Genomic DNA, 21,590 nt, shown 5'->3' with positions numbered 1-21,590 from the left:
GAGAGTACAAGCAGGAGGAGGGGCAGGCAGAGGGAAAGGGAGAAGCAGGCTTTCTGCTGAGTGGGGAGCCTAATGTGGGGCTTCTTCCCAGGACCCTGAGATCATTACCTGAGTCCAAGGCAGACGCTTAACTGACTAAACCACCCAGGCGCCCCAACACCCATATTTTTAGGCACAGAGGAAATTCTCTGACAGTCACCACTTCCTCCCATTTATTTCTATTGTTTGGTGGAGATAGATAAAACCCCATGACTTGCAAGCCTGCGAGAGGGTGTCTGTGGGGCCAGGCTGCTGTCGGGCACACAGGCAGAGCAATGGACTGGGTGAAACGAAAGGGCCGCTGGGGCGAGAAGAAACCCAGGCTGGAGGGCAAAGAAGCAGGGAGCGAACACCAGCAAATGCTGCCCAGTGAGGCTCAGGGGCACCGGAGGCAACAGCCCAAAGGCCACCCTCCGAAGCCAAAAAGGGGGATTGTGAGGTTTCTGGGAGCATTGGACAGAAATAAAAGACCTCAAAATGCCATTCATCTGACAGAAATTTCCAAAGGTATGGGTCTAGCCATATATATTTCTTTTAAAGATTTATTTATTTAAGAGAGAGTGAGTGAACGCGTGAGAGAGCATGAGCAGGGGGGAAGGGCAGGGGCAGAGGGAGAAGCAGGCTTCCCACCGAGCAGGGAGCCTATGTGGGACTCCATCCCAGGACCCTGGGATCATGGCCTGAACTGAAGGCAGACGCTTCACTGACTGAGCCACCTAGGCGCCCCTGGGTTTCACCTTTATATCTGGCATGAGCCTTTATCTCGTTCCTTCCTTTTTTTGCACACGTATGTATCCTTTCGTTCAATATTTACTGCATATGCCCACCTCCTGGATGTCGCTCTGGGCGCCTGGAGGGGACCAGGCACAGTGAGAAGATGCCTCTTTCCCATGCCTGGGGGACCCCACATGGTGAGCGGGGCTGGCTCGCTGACCACCACCACGCACCACGCGGCGGGCTGTCACGGGGCTGGGGTGGGCTGCTGAGCCCACGGGGGCTCTGACACCGTGCGAGGGAGCAAGGAAAGGACCAAAGCAGAGTGAACCAGCCCGTAGTCATCACACCTGTGAGATGCACCTCACCATTTCAAAGCTGATGAAACCAAGGTTCCGGGGGTGGAGGCCTTTGCCCAGCGACCCACGGCAGGTGAGAAGGTCACGGTTCAAATCCAGGCCGGCAGAGCTGGCCGCCGCTTGCGCCCCAGGGTCTAGGGCTGTAGGAGCGAGAGGAGAGGGGCCTGGGGCGGGGAAGGAGCTGTGTGTGGAGGGTCTGTGTATGAGCCTTATTTGTGTCCCCGTGACCCAGCATGAGTCCGTGCCCAGGAAAGCTCGCTGCATGACCCTGAGTGGAGCAGCAGGGCTGGGGCCGGCTGGTGACTAAGGCTCTGGTCCATAATGGGTTTGCGGGACGAGCTGGCACCTTTATAATCCAGGGAATGTTTTCCTGAAGAGAAAATGCTTCAGACTTTCCCTGAGGTCAGTGGGAAGTTGCAGAATTGCCATGGGAGTGTGGGGTCATGGGGGGGGATGGGGTGTCACCAGCTACCTTTCTGTCTCTGGCATCTGGATGGTGACTGGCATCATCACCCAAGAGGGGACAAGTGTTTATCAGCTGATTCACAGGTGATGGGATCTTGGAGGGTCTCTCGTGTCCTCACAAGCCTTGTGCCTGGTGACCTCGGGGCAGCCTGGCCAGGACAGTCACTTTTCAGGTGCATTTCACTTTTTCTCTCAGGCCAGCTGTTGCTGGCCCCACGTGTTGCTGGCCTGTCATGCCAGGAGATGGTCAGGTGGCCGAGAGCAGCCAAGCTGGGCGTAGCTCGATGGGCCTGCATGAGGCATGTGTGGGTGCAACAGTGGACCCCTCATGTCTGCCTTTGCCTGCCTGACCCATTCCCCCCAGTATCTTTGCTAAAGAAATGGTACCAACGCTGCCATGTTTGTACGGAGCCCAGGAGACCTCAGGACTTTGTAAGGGCAGCTCTTCTGGTTTTGGGTAGGGGGATGATGGCCCCCTACCCAGAAAACAGCCAGGTTGGTGCAGGATAAGCAGGAGCTCCATGTTGGAGGGAGAGGGGCAAGCACACTCTAGAGCAGTTCTGCCCCGGGGAAATAGAGCGGGAGCTGTTTCCAGGAGTCACAGTAAAAACATAAAAAGAAATAGGTGAAATTAATTTTAGTAATACGTTTTATTTAGCCCAATGCAGCTGATGTATTTCAACATGTTTCAACACTCCATCAATATTAGAATTAAGATAGTTCACATTCTTTTTTTTTTTTCCCCTGCTAAGTCTTTGAAATCTGACGTGTGGTCTACCCTGACAGCACAGCTCGGTTTTGACACTTCAAGGGCTCAGTGGTCACGTGTGACTTGGGCCTGCCATGCTGGACGGTGCAGCTCTGGGAGGAAGGGGTGTGACCCCCGAGCAGCCCTGCATCTGGTAAAAACCTGCGGCTACAGCTCCTAGTCTCAAGTCTGATCTAATTAATTACTATCAACAAGGAGCTCCCCATGAGAAGTGAGTGGTAGGGACGCTTCACCCTCAAAACAGTTACATGCCATGGAAAGCTGTCCTGTTTTGGTTCAAGATAGTTTCCATCCCATACTCCACTCCTCCTCAATTCTTTGTATTATATAAGTTCAGCTGCTTTCACTGAGAGGCCCAACGAACTAGTGGCTTAAGATAAAGCAGGATAGGGGCGCCTGGGTGGCACAGCGGTTAAGCGTCTGCCTTCGGCTCAGGGCGTGATCCCGGCGTTATGGGATCGAGCCCCACATCAGGCTCCTCCGCTATGAGCCTGCTTCTTCCTCTCCCACTGCCCCTGCTTGTGTTCCCTCTCTCGCTGGCTGTCTCTATCTCTGTCAAATAAATAAATAAAATCTTTAAAAAAAAAGATAAAGCAGGATAAAATTTGCTTCTCTCATGGAAGATTTGAGTAGGTGGTTCGGAGCTCCTCAGTACTCAGAGACCCAGACCTCTTCATTGTACTCCTCCACTATCCTCCACATGGGGTTCCTGTCTCATGGCCCAGGATGGCTGCCCAGGTCCTGGCATCACACGTACATTCCAGCTGTCAGGAGGAATAGGAAAGGGAAGGACATGAATTTGCCCTTGACAACAGAAAGACACTTTGAGCTCCAACTTTAAATATAAATGCCCTCTCATTTTGAAATTTCCAGGAGAAGTTAAAGTTCAAAAATGCCCTTTCAAGTTGAAGTCCAGAAGAATTGGTGTCCAAGTGTTCAAGTGCTTTGGACAAGCCTGCCCACCAATTCCTCTTTCGGTTTTGAGTCTCATTGGAGCCTGCCTCCTGCAGCTACAGGCTGGACAGTCTTGCTGAGGCTCCTCTGGGATCCAAAGCAGAATCCTTCCCTCCCCATCTCTCCCTCTGGGCACAGTGGGAGGTCCGGGACCAGCACCATTAGCACCTCCTGGGAGCGTGTCAGAAATGCACATTGTAACCGGGGGCTGGAATGAGCCCTCCAGGTGGTCCTGATGTGCGTTCCTTCTGAGAACCACTTGCTGGAACATCTTCCACTAACTCTGCTGGGCCTCCCTCTCCTTGCCTCCGGTGGGGAAAGTGCCTTTGCTGTCTCCGTGCGTGGTGAGCATACCCACAGCTGATGAAGTCACGGACCATGCATAGTCCTGGGAACTTCCAGGCTCACGGGAAGAAACTGCTGGGGGTAACATTTTTCTGCTCCAAAGGTGACACAGTGGAAGAAAGCCTGCTGGTCTCCTGCACCCATTGTAACAAACCTGTGGCCTCTGATCCCGACTGGCCACAAGGAACTTCATTCCCAAAGGCTCTTGAGACATTCCTCTGGTGTTCTTGCTGGTTCCCCTGATGGATGAGCTCTGTACGGCTCAGCCCATCTCCACCCTACTCCAGGCCCCCCCCCCAGTTCTCCAGGTCTTCCAAGCCCCCCACAGAGCCATCCTTCGGGTTCCTTTCTTCCAGGCTTCTCCGAGTTGGTCCAGGAGGGGCAGTTCCTGGAAGCCTACCAGAGCATCTCGGTGCTGGCGGAGGAAGGGCAGGGCTGCAGCCCCCGGTACGAGGTTTTGGCCCAGAGCATGTGGCAGGTTGTTCAGCAGGCTCTGGAGGGCACTGGGCCCAGCCAGGAGCTGGAGCGGAAGCTCCAGGCCGTGCTGGCCACTGTGGACTGGACACAGGACAAGGACCAGAGCCGGGAGGCCGGCGGCCTCCAGGACGGCCCGGTTGCCACCTGGGCCGGTCAGCTGCAGAAGCTGCTGAGAAGTGACGCTGAGGCCCGAGTGCCCACCCTGGGCCCCAAGGACGCGCTGGACCCATACCTGGAGAAGCTAGACAAGGCTGTGAGACGCGGCCTGGGGTCCCCGCGGGCGCGCCTATTGGGGACGCGCCTCTGGGAGGCCTACAGGGTGTACTTCCAGGAGGCTCTCCTCAGCCGTCTCTTCGAGCTCATGGACTCCTGCGGCACCAGTCTGAAAAGCCGTCAGGTCCTGTACACCTGGGGCAAGACGAACTTGTTCGGGCAGCCGGGGTGAGTCTTCCTGCGGGAGCGTGGGGTGCTGGGTGAGGCCACTGCCCTGGGCGAGGTCCCTCAGGCCGGCTGTGTCAACAGAGAGCCTTTGGAGGGGCCACCTGGGCGGGACTGGTGGATGGAATAGTGTGGACGCAGCTGGCCTTGGGGACAGCGTGTGCACACGCGTGTGTTAGTGTGTGCCAGTGTGTCTGCTGTGTAGCATGTGTATGGGTGGGTTAGCACGTTAGGGGGTCTGTGAGTGTGTGTGTGTGTGTGTGTGTGAGAGAGAGTGTGTGTGAGTGTGTGTGTGTGAGGCCACTGAGACTTGTCTACACCAACAGACCTCTGGCTCCCATTTCTCAACCCCGGCTGCCCTCTCCAGTCACTGGGCCTTGTGCAGGGGTGAGGGGCGGGCAGCACAGGCTGGGGAGGAGGCAAGGCCCAGCCTGGGGTCCACTGCCCTTAGCGCCGAGCTGTCCTCCACACCCCAGCCCCTCTCCCCAGCCCCAGCTCAGCTCTTTGGCCCTCATGGCTCCTTCCAACCCAGCAGGGAGACACTCGTGAAAGCACCTCCCACCTCCCAGGAGCCCACGGTCTGGCACCTCTTGGACCCCGTGATGTTTGTTACCTGGATGTCCAAAATGCAGAAGGAGCTGGTGGGGCTGATCCAGGTAAATGGATCCAGGAGTAACTGTCACCCAGAGGCCTCCTTATTCTGCGTCTGGGGCACAGCAGGCAAGGAGCTGGGCCAGGGCGGGCCCCCTGGTGGTGGGGCTGGGGGGTGCTGGGGCTGCACGGGTGGTGGGGCTGCGNGGGGCTGCGGGGGTGGTGGTGTATTTGTTCTGGCCCTTGAGCACCGTCACGTGGTACATAACAGTGGCCCTTGCTCTGTGGTGGGAGGAGCTTGTCTAGCGGGCCTGTAGGGAGAGCACCAGACTGGAGGATGCTGCCTTGACCAGTGAGGGTGGTCTGGCTTCTTGCATACTGGCGGCCACAGAGCAGGGCCGGTGAGCTTCAGGCGGAAAGCCAGCTGCCCCCGGGGCGGGGGGGTTGCACGTGGTTAGGGCACGGCAGACAAGGTGAAGACTCAAGGGGACATCACAGTCTTTTCTTCTTTTTTTTAAAGATTTCATTTATTTATTTGACAGAGATAGAGACAGCCAGCGAGAGAGGGAACACAAGCAGGGGGAGTGGGAGAGGAAGAAGCAGGCTCATAGAGGAGGAGCCTGATGTGGGGCTCGATCCCATAACGCCGGGATCACGCCCTGAGCCGAAGGCAGACGCTTAACCGCTGTGCCACCCAGGCGCCCCAGGACATCACAGCCTTGTACTGTGATCATTTTTAACAAACGTGATTTCCGGTACCAGCGTTGCTGGTCTTGGCACAGACACATCAAGAGAGATGTTCTGGATGCAGGGAAGCTTTCTGCCTTTCTTAGATAACAGACTGAGAAACTAAGCTTTATGACAGTGTGCCAAAGAATTGGTATCGATTTAGCTGGAGTTTTCCAGTAACTGGTATATAAATGCCTGGCCTTTTCCTTGGCTGCAAACTCAGGGCTTTGTCTCGTTGAAGCACCTGGTTTTGAGGCCCCCTGTCCTTCCTGGTTCTCCCCGAAACTGTGGAGTTGCAGTCTGGGCTGAACGAAGGAAGACAGGGCTTACTTAGCATTCCCTGCTCTTCCATACCCCACCTGTCAATGGCTGTGCTGTGCGCCAAGTGGTCCTTTCAGATAGGCAGCCGGAACTAACGTGACCGTGTAGCCCTCCTTCTGTGTCTTACTGCGGTGATGCCAGCAAGAGGCTTAGCAGGAGTGGTGCCCATTCCATCCCTAGCACCCGTGCAAAGCGAGGGCTTGCATCAGCTGGATGTGGGGTCAGGATCCTTTCCTGGCCCAGGTGGCCAGACACAGCTCCCTGCTGTTTGGTGGATGAGGGCAGGGCATGACAGGGATGGGGTAAGCGTGGTAAAGTACTGAGTGCTGAGTCGGTGGAGAAAATTGGCTTGTAGGCTGTCCCCTTCCCCAAATAAGAAGCCCTCGGCCTGCTCAGGGACCCCAGTAAACAGGCCTCCAGATGGAGGTGCCTGGGCTAGGAGTGAGACCTGTGTGGGAGCAGGGGAAGCCAGTCTGAGGCCCGCCCCCCCAGACTGCATGGCGCTGGCCGTGCTGCAAACTGGGGCGAGGAGAGCAGCTTCCCCCGGGAATCTGCCAGAGACAGCCTTTGTCATTGCCTCTGGTCAGGCCCAAGAGGTCACACTTAGGTTTTTGGCTAGGATCTGGTCCCCAATACCCTGGATCTCCCTGATGCCCCCTGGTCCCCAGCAGTCCATGGTCCCCATGTCCCCCAGGCCGTGGGTCTCTGGGCGTCCCTCTCAGGTCTCGCCCACGGAAGGGCTCTGGCTGCCCAAGAGTGGTAGCTGCCCATCGCCCCCAGGTGAATGAGTGGGCGAGGCAGGGGAGAGGACCTGTCAGGAATGAGGAGGGTGTATCTAGAAGGTGCTTCACAGACCACCCATGATGGCCGGAAGGCTGGAGGCCATGAAAGAGGGGGTTTACTTGGAACTGGGTCCCTCAGGGGTGGGGGGATTTCAGGCCACTGCTCGACTGTCCCTGGGCTGACTCTGGTTCTCACCCTCTCTCCCATCCTCAGTCGGGGCTGGACCCAGTGTGCCCCAGAGAGGAGCACGGGGATAGAAATTGCTTTTACTGTTTTCTGGGCAGGAAGAGCTGGAAAAGTGTCTGAAAAGAGTCCTGATCCACGATCGGAAAAAGTGGGCCCAGTCTTCCCACCCAACGTTTCTTGAAATCTTCCAGGTATGCATCTGTCCGCACCTTCCCAGCCCACCACTGAGGGTCCCTGGCCCCTTCCTGAGCACCCGGCCTGGTGGAGAGTGGCCTGGAAGGACTGTGGTCTGGGGGGACTATGGCTGACAGGTGGTGGGGTGTGTATGCAACAAGGACGGGCAGCCCAGTGGAGGGCGGGGCTTCAGGCATCGAAGCGTCAGTGTCTGAGGACGACGGGCAGAGGCAAGTGGGGCCCCAGTGCAGGGCTGAGGGCATATCTTCTGGGGAGAGGCCTCTTCCTGGAATGCCTTCGCTCATGAGCCTGCTCAGGCCTCAGGTAGGACCTGCACAGAGACTGGTGTCTGAAGACGCCTCGGGGAGAGGGTCAAGCAGCCCATGGGGGTGAAGGATGTTTGGCCCAGGAGGAGGCGAGGCCACCAGTGTGTGTGGGGGGCTTTTGTCTTTTAAAGAGGATCTGGTGCTGGGGGTTTCTATTGCTTCTCTTGACTGCTCAGGGTTGGAGGGAGAAAAGGAGGTGATATTAAGCATCTTCATGCCTTTATGCCAAACAGCACTGTTCAGAGTGTCAGGTGGGAATTGGTGGCTTCAGGTGGGGCTGGGGCAGCCTCCAGGCCAAACGGGAGAAGCCTAGCCATGCGTGAAGATGAGGGTGTTGTTCAGGCTGGCTGATGGCAGGATACAGTGGAAGTTCAAGGAAGAGGGCCTGGCAAGACTGGGGAGGGGTAGTGAGGGCCTGGCGGGAGGCATCTGCACTTGGCCATCTGCCGAGTGGTGCAGGTGTGGGGGTGGCCAGTGCACGCCAGCCCTTCCTGCAAGGACAGCTGTGTCAGGCACAAAGTTGGGGGGGGGACACATTCTCCTGGGGTCAGCTGGCTGTGTGACTGGTCCCTGAGAGCCCCCTGAGAGCCCACTTGCTTTGACTGACAGCTGCTGGAAAAAACAAATGCAGTACAACTCATGGGACCTTCTATCACCAGCCAGGTGCGAAAGATGGTTCTGGAAACATTTTCAGAGTTTCTGGGATGGTAAGTGAAAAGATGGTCCTTGCCAGAGAAGGAGGCATGGGTGGCTGGGTCCACCGAACCCCAGTTAGAGTGCTGACCAAGCCTCCAACCACTGGCCACCAGGCGCTTGGCCAGTTCCCGAAGCAGGGGAATGTTCTAGCGTTGGCCTTGGGTGCTCCCAGTCTGGCCAGCTTCACCTCCCGCCTTGGCTCTGGAAATGTCCCATGGCGGCACCGTCTGATACGGTGGCATCGTCTGACATGGTGGCTCTGGCCTCGTGTGGCTGTCGAGCTAGCCACGGAGGGACCACAGTTAAATTTTATTTAATTGTAATTAACTGACCGTTAAACACCGCATGGGGCTGTGGCTCCTGTCCTGGACAGCAGGACTGGGATTCGGGGGAAGCCAAGGAGGGGAGTCATGAACATGCAGGGTCAAATTCTGTCCTTATTTAAAATTCCACGTTTTGCTCATGATGGATGTTTTGGACTGATTTTAATTTTTAAAAATATTTCATTAAAATAGTATCTCAGTTACGGATCCTGGCCAGGGACCTGGTAGTCTGCTTGCCTCCCTGTTTCCTCTGCTTTTCACCGCTGGACCGAGCCACACGCCCTGCCCCAGCCTCAGGGTTTGGGTGGGGACCTGGCCTCTTTCCTGCCAGGCTGGGGCGGGGGTCAGCATTGTGGGCTCCTCCTGTTTCAGAGGAAGCACTGTGTAGACCACATCGCTAGACTCCTCTCTCTGGGGACTTCAGAGTATCTGTGTTCACCTGGGACGGGCTCCCTTACGGGCGGACATGAAGTAGGTTATTTAAGAGAGACCAGACATGTGGATTTTTCGGTGAAATCAGCCAGGCTTTAAATGTTTAGAAAATGTGGACGGGCCTCCAGGTTGATCAGCGTTCTTGGGACAGGTGAGGGCACTCCTTTTTTCCCCGCCTTTGGGGAGCAGTGTGTTGTCCCTGACCCTCTCCCTGCTCTCTGCTCTGGGGCAGCTTCAGGGGCCCAGCCCAGGTGTGGGGTGCCAGCCGCCCCTTCCTGAGAGCTCAGCAGCCCCAGGCCTCACCCTGACTCTCTGGGTGGGGGGGGCCAGCCCGGCTCCGGGAGCTCGCCTCCCCTCCCTCCTCTTCCTTCACTGCCGGGAGGGCGGGCGGGCCTCTCAAATACAGCATTCCCTGCAGTTCCCAAGTCCACTGGAAAAAACCACTCCCATCCTGTTCTGGAAGCATCTACCACAAATGGTCACCGAGAGCATTACATGAAAAGGTCCTTAGGAAGCATCTGGCTGCAGGGCCTGGCGCAGAGCCAGCCCAAGGAAATCCTCCCTGCCTTGTCAACATCTCGGTCGCTGTCACGCACATCAGTGACTCTGCGAGGAAGCGGCAGTGAAGTGGGAGGGAGCAAGTCCTCAGGGCCTGGCTGGGTGGAGCCGGCCCGCGGGGTGGGCCGCTGGGAGGGGCTCATCTCCAGCCTCCACTGCAGGTACCGGGCGGAGGCTGTAGACATCCTCCAGCAGAACGCCGCTGCCGCTGCCGCGGCCTTCCCCGAGGTGCACGTGCTGGCCAACTGCTGCATCCTCAGGTGTGTCGGGCGCGGCCGGGCGTGGGCGGGGCCAGAGGGTGTGTCGGGTGCGGCCGGGCGTGGGCGGGGCCAGAGGGTGTGTCGGGCGCGGCCGGGCGTGGGCGGGGCCAGAGGGTGTGTCGGGTGCGGCCGGGTGTGGGCGGGGCCAGAGGGTGTGTCGGGGTGCGGCCGGGTGTGGGCGGGGCCAGAGGGTGTGTCGGGTGCGGCCGGGTGTGGGCGGGGCCAGAGGGTGTGTCGGGTGCGGCCGGGTGTGGGCGGGGCCAGAGGGTGTGTCGGGTGCGGCCGGGTGTGGGCGGGGCCAGAGGGTGTGTCGGGTGCGGCCGGGTGTGGGCGGGGCCAGAGGGTGTGTCGGGTGCGGCCGGGTGTGGGCGGGGCCAGAGGGTGTGTCGGGTGCGGCCGGGTGTGGGCGGGGCCAGAGGGTGTGTCGGGTGCGGCCGGGTGTGGGCGGGGCCAGAGGGTGTGTCGGGCGCGGCCAGGTGTGGGCGGGGTCAGAGGGTGTGTCGGGTGCGGCCAGGTGTGGGCGAGGTCAGAGGGTGTTTGGGTGCAACCGGGTGTGGGCGAGGTCAGAGGGTGTGTCGGGCGCGGCCAGGTGTGGGCGGGGTCAGAGGGTGTGTCGGGTGCGGCCAGGTGTGGGCGAGGTCAGAGGGTGTTTGGGTGCAACCGGGTGTGGGCGGGGTCAGAGGGTGTGTCGGGCGCGGCCAGGTGTGGGCGGGGTCAGAGGGAGCAGGCTGGCTAGGCGGCAGGTCCATGCGGACCACCTGTGAGAAAAGTGGGGCTGACACCCTCCTGTGTGTATAGAATGGCACCATTTCATAGGGAAACACCAAGCGCCAAGAGCACTGGCTGCCTCTGGGAGAGGAGTTTTCCACTGTACCTTTCGCATTTTAAGCCACGTGGTTACAACAGTCCGTAAACATAGTCAGAAAAAACAGGATGGGATAGACAGCAACAGCAGCAGAAATGGGGGAGCGTCTGGGGGTGCACAGGGAGGCACCCGCGTGGCTGGTTTGCAGCCTGGGGCTGTGGCAGGCTCTGGGCCAGGACCCATGGACCCCTTTGGTTGCCCCACCAGGAAAACGTGGCAGGAGCTGAGCCAGGAACAAGTTCTGTGGGCAGACCTGGGCCCGGCTGTGCAAGGCACGATCCAGGATATTGAGGACCACAGCCGGGACAACCTCCTGCCTCGAGTCAGGGCCTTGTGCCAGGTGACGGCACCCCCTGCCCCGGCCCTGGTGTGAGGGTCTTTCCTGCTCCCAGGAAACCTAGACAGGAGATGCTTGCCTGTGTCTCCCTGGACTTGTGCCCAGCCCAGCAGAGCCTTTGCTAGGGTGACAGGGCAAGGCACTGGCCAGGTGCTGATGTTCCTGGTCAGGCCTCCAGCCTTTTCCATGCCTTTGTCTGGAGCAGAAGGGTCGGGCCACCTTCCTGCATGGCCTGAGGGAGGGGCCCTGTCCCTGTGGGTGGGCTGGGTGGGGTTTGGCCTCTCTGCCCCTTCTGAGGCCTGGCTCCCTCCTCACTGAGGGCACCTCCTTTTGTCCCCTCCCCTTTCTCCACCTGTGAAACTGCTCTCCTGCCAGGCCGGCTGAGGCCTGACCCCCTGACCCCCATCCTGGCTCTAACCCCAGTGCATCCCCAGGCAGGTGAAGTCCCTTCACTGTGTCCCTGTGGGCCAGCCCATCTTTGTCTCCTGAGCTGTGGGTGCCACACACACTGGAGGATGAGGTCCCTGAGGATGCCCAGGGGCTGGGCCCAGAGTTGAAGTCTTGAGAGGGCAAGGTGGCCTTCTAGGATGTGGAAACCACAGGAGGGCGTTTCCTGTTCAAATTTGGGGTTCAGGGCCCTGTCCTCATGGGGCTTCCTGGGTGGGAGATGAGGGATGGTGCTGGGCGGGTCCCCATTCCTGCCGCTCTAGCCAGTGACTCATTTCCCACTGTGGGGACCGGCTCCTGAGACAACGGCCATTGGATTTTGCAGAGATTTGAGCACCTGGGAAGACCCAGAGAGGTCATGCCCTCCCAGGATGGCCNCCCCCCAGAGTTGAAGTCTTGAGAGGGCAAGGTGGCCTTCTAGGATGTGGAAACCACAGGAGGGCGTTTCCTGTTCAAATTTGGGGTTCAGGGCCCTGTCCTCATGGGGCTTCCTGGGTGGGAGATGAGGGATGGTGCTGGGCGGGTCCCCATTCCTGCCGCTCTAGCCAGTGACTCATTTCCCACTGTGGGGACCGGCTCCTGAGACAACGGCCATTGGATTTTGCAGAGATTTGAGCACCTGGGAAGACCCAGAGAGGTCATGCCCTCCCAGGATGGCCTACATACTGCCTTGTCTCACCCTGGGCTGTGGCTGTGGCAGACATTACTAATCAACCCCAGCGTTCCGTTCTGCTCTGGTCTGTGCGGAGCCGCAGGGCCCTTCTCTCCACAGAGCTCCAGGCAGCCACCGCTCGTGGATCGGACTTGGCACCGTGTTTTACAGATGATGCCCAGGAGGCTGCTTCATGTAGAGGGGGCGCTGGAGGGCTGGGTTGCAGTGGGCGTGGGACTTGTTCAGGTCCCCTGGCTAAACACCGCACGGGCTGGCCTTGCCCCTCTGCCTGTCCCCTCTGGCGTCCACTGAGAACTGAGCAGGCCCTTGTCCCATGTCTCGGGAGTCTGATCCGGAGAGAGAAAGTATCATCAAGGTCTGGTGCCAGGCCACGGTCCTGTGGGCACCAAGGGGGAAGGGGAGAGACCCAGGAGGCCTTGGGAGGGCTCCAGGGAGGAGGTCAAGTCAAGGGCTATGGTTTGAATCCGGGGTGCTTCCAGGAGTCTGCAGAAGGAAGGCGGACAGAGCTTTGGGACAGACAGTGGATGAGCCTCTGTCTCCCTCAGTGTGTGCCCTTCTGGTCCAGGGCTGTGCGCCCAGTGGGGAGGGGTGGGGGCTACAAGGCTGGAGGAGACTAGGCAAGGGTGGGAGGGGGCATAGCCAGGCCTGTGCCTCGGGCCTCCATGATGTCTGACCCTCCTGTCCTCAGAGTCTGCTGAGGGGCCACTTTGGGAAGAAGGACAAGGATCTGGTTGGAGCTCTGCAGTCCCTGTGGCAGGGCCTGGAGGGCTGCCCCAACATGCACTCTACTCCCACGTACGAGGTAGGAGGCCGACTGACTTGCCAACAACTTGAGGCAGGCACCCCCTGAAACCCGGTGGCTGGGGGTTCTATCTGCCTGGTGGTGGGGACAGGCCCCCGACAGGCGGTGCGAGAGGAGTCTGCATAGCAGCCTGCCACCCCCGGCCCGAGGGCCGGCCGGACCAGGTCCTGGGACAGCTTTCACTCAGGCCTCTCCATCTCTTTGTCTTTTGGGGGAGCAGAGAATCATGCGAAGTTTGCACATGGTGGTCTTTGGGGAGTATGTCCAGGCCCTGGGCATGCACCTCAGGACGCTGGAGCCCGGGACATGGGAGGGCCTCAGGGTTCAGGTGGAGACAGACACCAGGAAGTTGCACGACATCTTCACGAAGCACGGGGTGAGCCGTGGCCACTCGGGTAGGCTGGGTGCTGGGGGCTTTATTCTCCCTTTCCAGTTCTTGCCTCTCCTGGCCCCCTGCCTGGGCTGGGTGTGCTCTCCTCACCCAAACCACAATCAGACCTGACAGCACTGGGCCTCGAATCCCGCACACAAGGCTGGGGCCACCTGCTTTCACGGCAAAGGCTGAGGTGGGGGCAGGGATGTTGCAAGCCGGGGGGAGGCAGCCCCCACCCCCCGGGGCCAGGACAGCCTGTGGGAGCTCAGGAGGTAACATCAGCAGGACCAGGCAGCTCTGACCAGCAGTGCTGGCCCTGGGGCCTGAAGGGCAGACCCGGGGTGTGGGCCTGCAGGTGGGTGAGGAAAATGGGTCCTCCTGAGAGAGGAGGCTGGATACACAGAGCCTTGGCTCACCCACCAGCTGCTCTCTGCAGGACCTCGGCTTGACCAACCCACAGGAGTCCATCATGGGGATCCTCCAGTCCAGTGAGAGCAAGAGCAGGGAGACTGTGGATGACTGGCTGGCCTCCTTCAGGGACAGATTCCCAGGTTATTTGAGGTATGAGGGAGAATAAAGGGCAGGGGGGGTAGAGAGGGGGAGGGGGAACCTGCGGAGGTGGGGTAGCCAGGGGCCCTGGTGGGGGCAAGGTTGTGCTAAAGGCACAGGTCCTGAGGGTTAGTCCCTGCCAGGTGCTGGGAGCCCTAGGCTGGAGTCTCACGGCTCTGTGACCCGCATTCCCAGATAGGGAAATTGGGGCCAGAGAGTAAAGGTCTTGGCATGGACTTGCCCAGAGTCCCCAGCAAAACACTGCAGGCAATGCAAGACCGTCACCCACCGGGGGTCTTAAGGGAGGCTGGTCTCTGTGCCCCCTGCTCCCAGGCTTCACTGGGCAGGACCCTCAGAGCGTTCCTGTCCTGGCTGTTCCCCAGAATTCCCAGGGCTCCCTGGTAGGATGCCTCAGGGTCCCCAGAGGGAAGGGTGGGTGGGGACTTGGGCTATCTGCTAGTGTCCCAACTGTCCTGGAAGGTTTCAGTCCTCTAGGTTTCAGTCGTGCACACTCGTGGTTGCACAGACCAGGAGCTCACGGGTGCACAGAAGGTCTCCCCACTCCCCAGCATTCAGGACCAGCCATGCAGCTCTGTGGACCTGGACAAGGAGATTGAAGTCAAGGGAAGCTACTGCCGCTGCTGCTGCTGCTGCTGACACCCCCAGCTCTGGACAAGGTGACCACGGGTGCAAAGCTCCAGAGCACTCCTCCAGGGGAGGCGAGGGGGGAGGGTCCCGCCCTGGGCAGGGTGGGGAGCCAGGTCCAGGGGCACAGTGGAGCAGAGTCCTGCTGCTTTCAGTAGACACGGTGTCACCTTGTGCTCTAGGCCAGCAGCTCTCAGGAGCTGGTCTCAGGACCCCTTTACTCTGAGCAATTACTGAACTAAAGAACTGTGGCTTATGTGATTATACCAAAGAAATACCGCATTAGAAATTAAAACCAAGAAATATTTAGTAATTCATTTATTTGTTAAAAGTAGTAATTCATTAAAACAGAAGATTACTATTTATTAAATAACTATAAACAAAGTAAATGATAAAATGTATTATTTATATGTGACTAAATAGATTTGGAAATAAATTAGTATTTATATAAAAATAATACTAATTTAGAAATATTTAGTTTAAAAAAACAAACCCATAACATGTTAACATTATGGCAAATAATGATTTTTAAATGAGAAGTATTTTCTGAAATAATAACAAACTTAACAATATGGGTGTCATTGGTTTATATTTTTGCAAATATCTTTGTCCGGCTCACCCGGAGGCAGGTAGACCCTTGTGTTGCTACTTGCGTTCCATCTGTTATGACAGGCTCCGAAGTATGCAAGGGAGGTGCAGCCTATCATATTCTAGTTACTGTTGGGGAAGGGGGGTATTTTGATGCCTCTTTTCGGTATCTGTTCTTCTTGGATACCAGACCCAAGCTGGACAGGTGGTAGTTTATTAAAGGTTAGAACATGGATTCTGAAACCTGCTTGATGAATTTTATGACATTGGCATGCTCTGTTGCGGTAAAATCCGTTGGTCTGTCTTGCACTTTGAATGGCTCCTCTACCCGTACGTGAATTTGTGACATCGAGTGTTTGTCACCTGGCAGACACCAGTTCACAGAGTGGTGCGGATCCTGGTGTCGACACGTCTTATCCTACCTTATCCAGAAAGCACCGCTGTTAACACCGCCATCTGTTCCACCAGGAGAGTCTGTAGCTGGTGGGAATCCCAGGCTCACAGCGGAAGGCACAAGTTTTCCAAAATCCTGATTTCTGCTTGAGGGCTTAAATTTTTATCATTGGCAACAAATACTGCCTGTTGTTTACTTTGAAGCTGCTGGCTCACATCATTCATTCTCAAGAAAATGCCATCAACAACTGAATAGTCTGTCCATTGGTCATTCTTTCAAGGAAAAGTGGTACAGGGGCGCCTGGGTGGCTCAGTCGGTGAAGCGTCTGCCTTCGGCTCAGGTCATGATCCCGGGGTCCTGGGATCGAGTCCCGAGTTGGGCTCCCTGCTCAGTGCGGGGTCTGCTGCTCCCCCTGCTCATGCTCTTCCCCCTCCCCCAATAAATAAAATCTTAAAAAAGGAAGCAGTGTTCCATAGAACCAGTGGCTAGTTCAGCTTGTAACTCAGTCAGATGCCCAGGTGCTTTTGCTCAGGGCAGCCACGTCTTTCACCGTGCACAAGGGCGAGCTATGAACTGGGCTTTCCTTCATGTACGATATTAAACATTTGTGTACTCAGGGTTGAGATTTAATAAAAGTAACTTTGTACCCTTTTATCAACACATTTTAAAGCGAACCTGGATTTTTTTTCTGTGAGTGCACGATGGTGAGGAGGACTAGAATTTGCTGTCGCTGCCTTGGCGTGCGCCGAGGTTCCAGCAGCTTTATCCACCGCGGCTTTTGGGCCATGGGTGTAAATGTCTGCCTAGCGAAAAGGGCAACAATGCTTTAGTATAATGAAGGAGTTTTGACCTCACAGGTCTCCTGAAGGATCTCAGGGCCCTAGGATTCCAGGGAACATATTTTGAGGTCTGCTGGTCTAGCTACGCTGGCTCTCCCTCTGCCCGTGTGTCTGCTGGAGGTTGACCTACCTGTAATCGTTGATATTTGATCATTTCCCCCCAATAAAAATGACAAATTCATATGGTTCAGATAGATTGTCTCCATATCTTTGCATGTTCTGTTCCACCGCCCTGGAGGGCCCTTCCCATCTGTTGAAATTCTCCTCCTTCCAGATCTGTCTCCTACACCAAGTCTGTTGCTCACTTTCTCCCCTGGAATGCACATCACAGTCTCCCTTCGGCCAGGAGGTGTCTCGTCTGCTCATTGACAAATGTCTTGATGGCAGAGGACCAGCCATGTCTGCCTTTGTCCCCACGGGCTCTGGCAGCACCCTGGCTGCCCTGGATGGAGGTGGAGGCAAACTCTAGCTTCAGGGAGCCTCGGGCTCTGGAAGTGGTGTGACTCTAACATCCACCAGAGGCAAAGGATCTGGGTGCCCACTTCGCAAATGGCGGCCTGATACCCAGGAGGAAGCCAATCCTTATCAAACCTGGACTCTTCTGATAGAAGGAGTCCCTGGGGCATTTACCCCTGAACCCAGCCACCAAGCAATAAGGCAGGCCCGGCCTTGTGGGAGGCCACGTGCCACTGTTCCAGCCAGCAACCCTCCTGAGGACGCAGCCAACAGCTGGTCCGAGCCCTGAACCTCAGGATTCCCGTGGCCTGAGCCATAGGATGTAGCATCAGAATTATTATTTTTAAAGATTTTGCTTATTTATTAGAGAGTGAGTGAGTGAGAGAGAACACAAGTGGGGGTGGGGGGCCGGAGGGCAGAGGGAGAAGTAGACTCCCTGCTGAGCAGGGAGGCCGACGTGGGGCTCCATCCTTGGACTCCAGGATCATGACCTGCGCCGAAGGCAGATGCTTAACTGACTGAGCACCCAGGTGTGCTGTAGTGTCAGAATTAAAGGCTAACACGGCCTGTTGGTGTCTGCGCCACTGGAGACTTGCCTGGTGGGGAAGCCCACACGGTTATTGTCAGCACAGAGGGACAGTCTTCCCAGAGTCACGTTGGTCACCCACACCTCCCCGGGGGGACGGACGCTTGTGGCCGCCTCTGGGCCGCGTGGATTTGCTGCCGTGAACGGGCCTGTGTTTCATTTGAGTCAGAAGCGGTCAAGTCGTTTCTCCTTTTCCTTCCGTTTGAACTCCTCGCCGTCATTCTTTCTGGGAAATAAAAGAGTAGCTCCTGTACGTCTGGGTTTAGGATGGGCTGTGACCGGACCTGCTGAGCAGTGCAAACGCTGTCGCAGCGCCTCCCCCAGGCCCGGACACAGCACCCCTGCGAGCGCAGAAGCGGCAGTGGCGTCTGTATTCCCTCCGTCCCTGGAGGTATCGAAGAGTTTCCAAATCTAGATTTCCAGGTGGAAGTGTCTTCTTGTGTTCAGATTTTGTTTTTAAGACCTGGTCTTATTGCGGGCTATCATACCATGCTGCCTGTCTGGTCTCTGTTCCTTGGGACTGGTTCAGCCTGCAGCCCTGATCACCCCCGGCCCGGCCTCCAAACTCCTGTGCACAGCCTGGTCCCTCCTTAGGGCCGACACGCTCTTCGGCCTGGAGTCCAAAGGGAGGGCCTCACGGTCCTCATGTCTGAAGAAAGAAGTGGCTTGTTTGTTCCCTCCTCTCTGTCCTCTGGCCTCCACCTGCTGGAGAGGATGGCCAGGCGGCCTCCTTCCCGAGCTTCCATCCTGGGGGGTCTCAGCCCCTCCTCTTCCACTCCCACACCCCACGAGCACTCTTCTGACTGTATCCCGGGATTGTTTCTGAGCTGGCAGGACCATGGCTGGCAGGGATCAGGGAGCCCCGGCATGCTTGGCTGAGGCCTGTGTGCTGCAGAGCCCTAGGGACAGCCAAGGGACCAGCCACACCTTCCACCCCAGGGCTGGACCACGAGGAGAGGGCCCTGGGCACGGGGCCAGGTGGGGAGGGTCACTGCATGTGGATTTTCCATCCCAATCACATGGTATAAGCAAGCAATCCAAAAACAAACAAAAGAAGAAACTCAAGCCATACATTTTATTTAAAACCATCCCGGACAGATGCTGGGCAGCTGCAAACACGGATCCTCTCCTGAGCAAAGTGCCTTCCTTCCGGGTGTCAAATCACTCCTACAAACAGTTTCTGAAGGACAATGAGCTCTGTGCAAAAGTAAGCAAGCACACAAGGACAGGGGAACCATGAGTGAGACCCAGCAGGACGAGCGGACAGCAGACAGGCCTGCAAAGACCGGCTCCCAGTCACACTGTGTATCAGACACGGACTATGGAGAGTGTACAGATTGTGCCCGAAGAAATAAAACACAAACTTGAAAATATCTGCAGGGGCTGACGCCGACTCCCTGCACGGGGGCTAGTGAGGGTCCTTTGGGACCTGTTGGGGAACATAGCCACCATGAAATAATGCCATTCTCACCCTATCTCTTCCCTGAGCCTCCTGTATTATGCAAAGGCAGTTCCTGCCTCTCTGCCTCGTTCATAGCAGCCACTGATGCGGCCGAGCTCCCAGAAACGCGTTAGGACCAGTCTCGGGTGCCCTTGCCAGGACGCCGGTCACACGGGGTCACAAGAGGCTGCTCCTAGGTCAATGAATGGCCCTTACTCCCTGGACACTCCACCCCAGCTCCAGGCCCTACCCCCAGGTCCCTTCCCAGCTGGCTTTCCCTGGTCCCTGTGGGCGAACAGGTATTTCCTGGACCAGCAACTCCTTCCCCGCATAAGCTAGTCCCCTCGGAGTGCAGACCCTATGCCCCGCTTGGGTGTGCCTGGTCATGACCCTGGTTGTTGGTCTGAAGGCATGAGGGTTGGTGAGGTGGGGGGCAGACCCCCCAGGTGAGGGGAGGCTGCTCTCTCTCCTGAGGCCACCCTCAACAAGCAGTCAAGGAGAGTCAGCGGCAAGCAGCCTCGTTTCCCTGGAACATTCCACATGCGAATTCTGAGGGCTCCCAATGCGGTGAGCCCTAGTGGCCATGGTGGGCCCCACTCAGCAGTGTACTTTGAGTGGCTGCTGGACGTCGGGCTAGGATCTGATCTTATGGGTGGCCGAGCTGAACACGGGACAGGTCTCTTACAACAAAGACGGGGCTCTGACAGGAACAGAGCGACTTTCAGATGTGGCTGAGAATCTGCAAGGCCACATTCCCGTGAGACCTCTGAGCCTGCGGGAGCAAGGCTCCCCCTCCCCCGAGAGTCCACAGAGCTTCCTAGAGCTTCCCCCCAGGCAGGTACCTCACACCACGTTGCTGGTGTCTGTCTCCAGGTCCGTCCCTGCCGGGCCCCCCTGCGTCCAGCTGATAAACAGGGGGCACTGAAGAGAGCCCAGCAGGGAAATGCAGGCTCTGCTCTGGGAGGGTGGGGTGCGTGGGGATTGCTTCTTCACCAGCGCACCAGCTGAAGTCAGCCGTCTGGCTGAGAAGGGGCCAGCAGATGCCGGCAGGGGAGGGGGCGGAGGGGTCCGTGATGAGATGGATAGACAGGAGCGAGTGGGGATTGGTCTAGCTCTCTCTGTGGCTCGGTTTTGCTTCACGTAGTTTGAAGCTCTTACAGATGCATAAATGTTTAGGTTTGCTATGTTCTCTTGATAAACAGACCCCTTTACTCTTTTTTTATCTCTGATAATCCTTTCTCTGGGGGTGCCTGCATGGTGCCGTGGGTTAAGTGTTCGACTCTTGGTTTCAGCTCAGGTCACGGTCTCCGGGGGGTGAGATCGAGCCCCACGTGGTGTTGGGCTCTGTGCTCAGCTGGGAGACTACTTGGAATTCTTTCCCCCTCTGCTTTGCCCTACCCCACCTTCGAGCTCTCTCTCTAAAATAAATAAAATCTTTTAAAAAATGATCCTTTCTCTGAAATCTATTTTATCTGATGTTATTAGAGGCACATAACTTTTTTATCATTTGACATGGCACTTTTCCCATCCTCTTGCTTTTTTTTTTTTTTTAAAGATTTTATTTATTTATGTGACAGAGAGACACCCAGCGAGAGGGGGAACACAAGCAGGGGGAGTGGGAGAGGAAGAAGCAGGCTCATAGCAGAGGAGCCTGATGTGGGGCTCGATCCCATAACGCCAGGATCATACCCTGAGCCAAAGGCAGATGCTTAACCGCTGCGCCCCCCAGGCGCCCCCCATCCTCTTGCTTTTAAGCTACTTTGCAGCTCAAACCCGTATCTAAAATGGTTTCTTCTGTGCAGCATACAGCCGGATCTACTTTTTTTTTTTTACCAAATCTAACAATTTTTACCATTTCATAGGGGAGTTCAGACCATTTGCACTTATGTGGTTACATCCTTTTCTCCTCTTTCATCTGCGTCATTCGTTGTTCTAACTGGTGGCTTGTTCTTATCGTTATGGGTTCTGTTTTCCCATTTGTTGATTGTCTGATACTGGCAATTCAAATGATATAAGTTTACCTTTATGGTATTAAATATTTTTATAATCTATAAATATTCTTTTTTTTTTTTAAGATTTATTTATTTGACAGAGCGAGAATGAAAGAGAGCATAAGCAGGGGGGAGTGCCAGGCAGAGGGAGAAGCAGGCTCCCACTGAGCAGGGAGCCCTATGCAGAGCTCCATCCCAGGACCCTGGGATCATGACCTGAGCCGAAGGCGCAGACCCTTACCCGACTGAGTCACCCAGGCGCCCCTATTCTATCCGTGTTCTTGCTCTTTGTTCTGGGACGCAGTTAAGCTACTTGGTGGGATCCAAGCAGCATTTGGTCTAGGCTTAGTTTCCCCCACCCTGTGCATCGACCCCTAGGACAGGACACAGAAGGGGAGCACGTGCCAGCAAGCCAGGGCCACGAACGGCCCCAGCAGCACCCTGAGGGGAGCTCAGGCTTGGGACAAGCGGAGAGCCAACCACAGGAGAGCGCACAGCAGTCGGCCCCACTCGGACAGGGAACACGATTCAGGAGCACACGGAAGGAACAAGCTACACCCGCACGGCCGCCAAGCAGAACCTGACCCGCACGTTCTGAGAGAACCCAACACGAAGGGTCACGCCACGGGCGTCCTTGTGGATGAAGCCGACAACGACGACCTTGG

At 56.9% G+C, this 21,590-nt stretch overlaps 1 protein-coding gene across 9 annotated transcripts; it reads left to right on the top strand.

The window, feature by feature from the left end:
• Positions 1-98: 98 nt before the first annotated feature.
• LOC105237469 lies at positions 99-16,645 on the top strand. Of its 9 annotated transcripts, none has more exons than XM_034642315.1 (12): positions 102-546; positions 4,002-4,563; positions 5,093-5,216; positions 7,269-7,361; positions 8,280-8,377; positions 9,841-9,939; positions 11,012-11,144; positions 12,950-13,063; positions 13,284-13,439; positions 13,897-13,997; positions 14,466-14,662; positions 15,589-16,645. In XM_034642315.1, the coding sequence occupies exons 1-12, from the start codon at positions 249-251 to the stop codon at positions 15,663-15,665; spliced, it is 2,052 nt and encodes a 683-aa protein (XP_034498206.1). In that variant the 5' UTR covers positions 102-248; the 3' UTR covers positions 15,666-16,645. The 9 variants fall into 9 exon arrangements, 8 of the variants coding, with proteins under 8 accessions (XP_034498208.1, XP_034498207.1, XP_034498206.1 ...); XM_019799251.2 differs by having other exon boundaries at positions 107-546; positions 5,096-5,216; positions 13,873-13,997; XR_004620151.1 differs by having other exon boundaries at positions 108-546; positions 13,873-13,997; positions 14,512-14,662.
• Positions 16,646-21,590: the final 4,945 nt, after the last annotated feature.

The sequence above is a fragment of the Ailuropoda melanoleuca genome, chromosome 14 (genome assembly GCF_002007445.2).
Source record: "Ailuropoda melanoleuca isolate Jingjing chromosome 14, ASM200744v2, whole genome shotgun sequence".
In the NCBI taxonomy this organism is placed as follows: domain Eukaryota; kingdom Metazoa; phylum Chordata; class Mammalia; order Carnivora; family Ursidae; genus Ailuropoda; species Ailuropoda melanoleuca.
The sequence above is the reverse complement of the archived record's forward strand: the minus strand, read 5'-3'. Positions and strand labels throughout refer to the sequence as shown.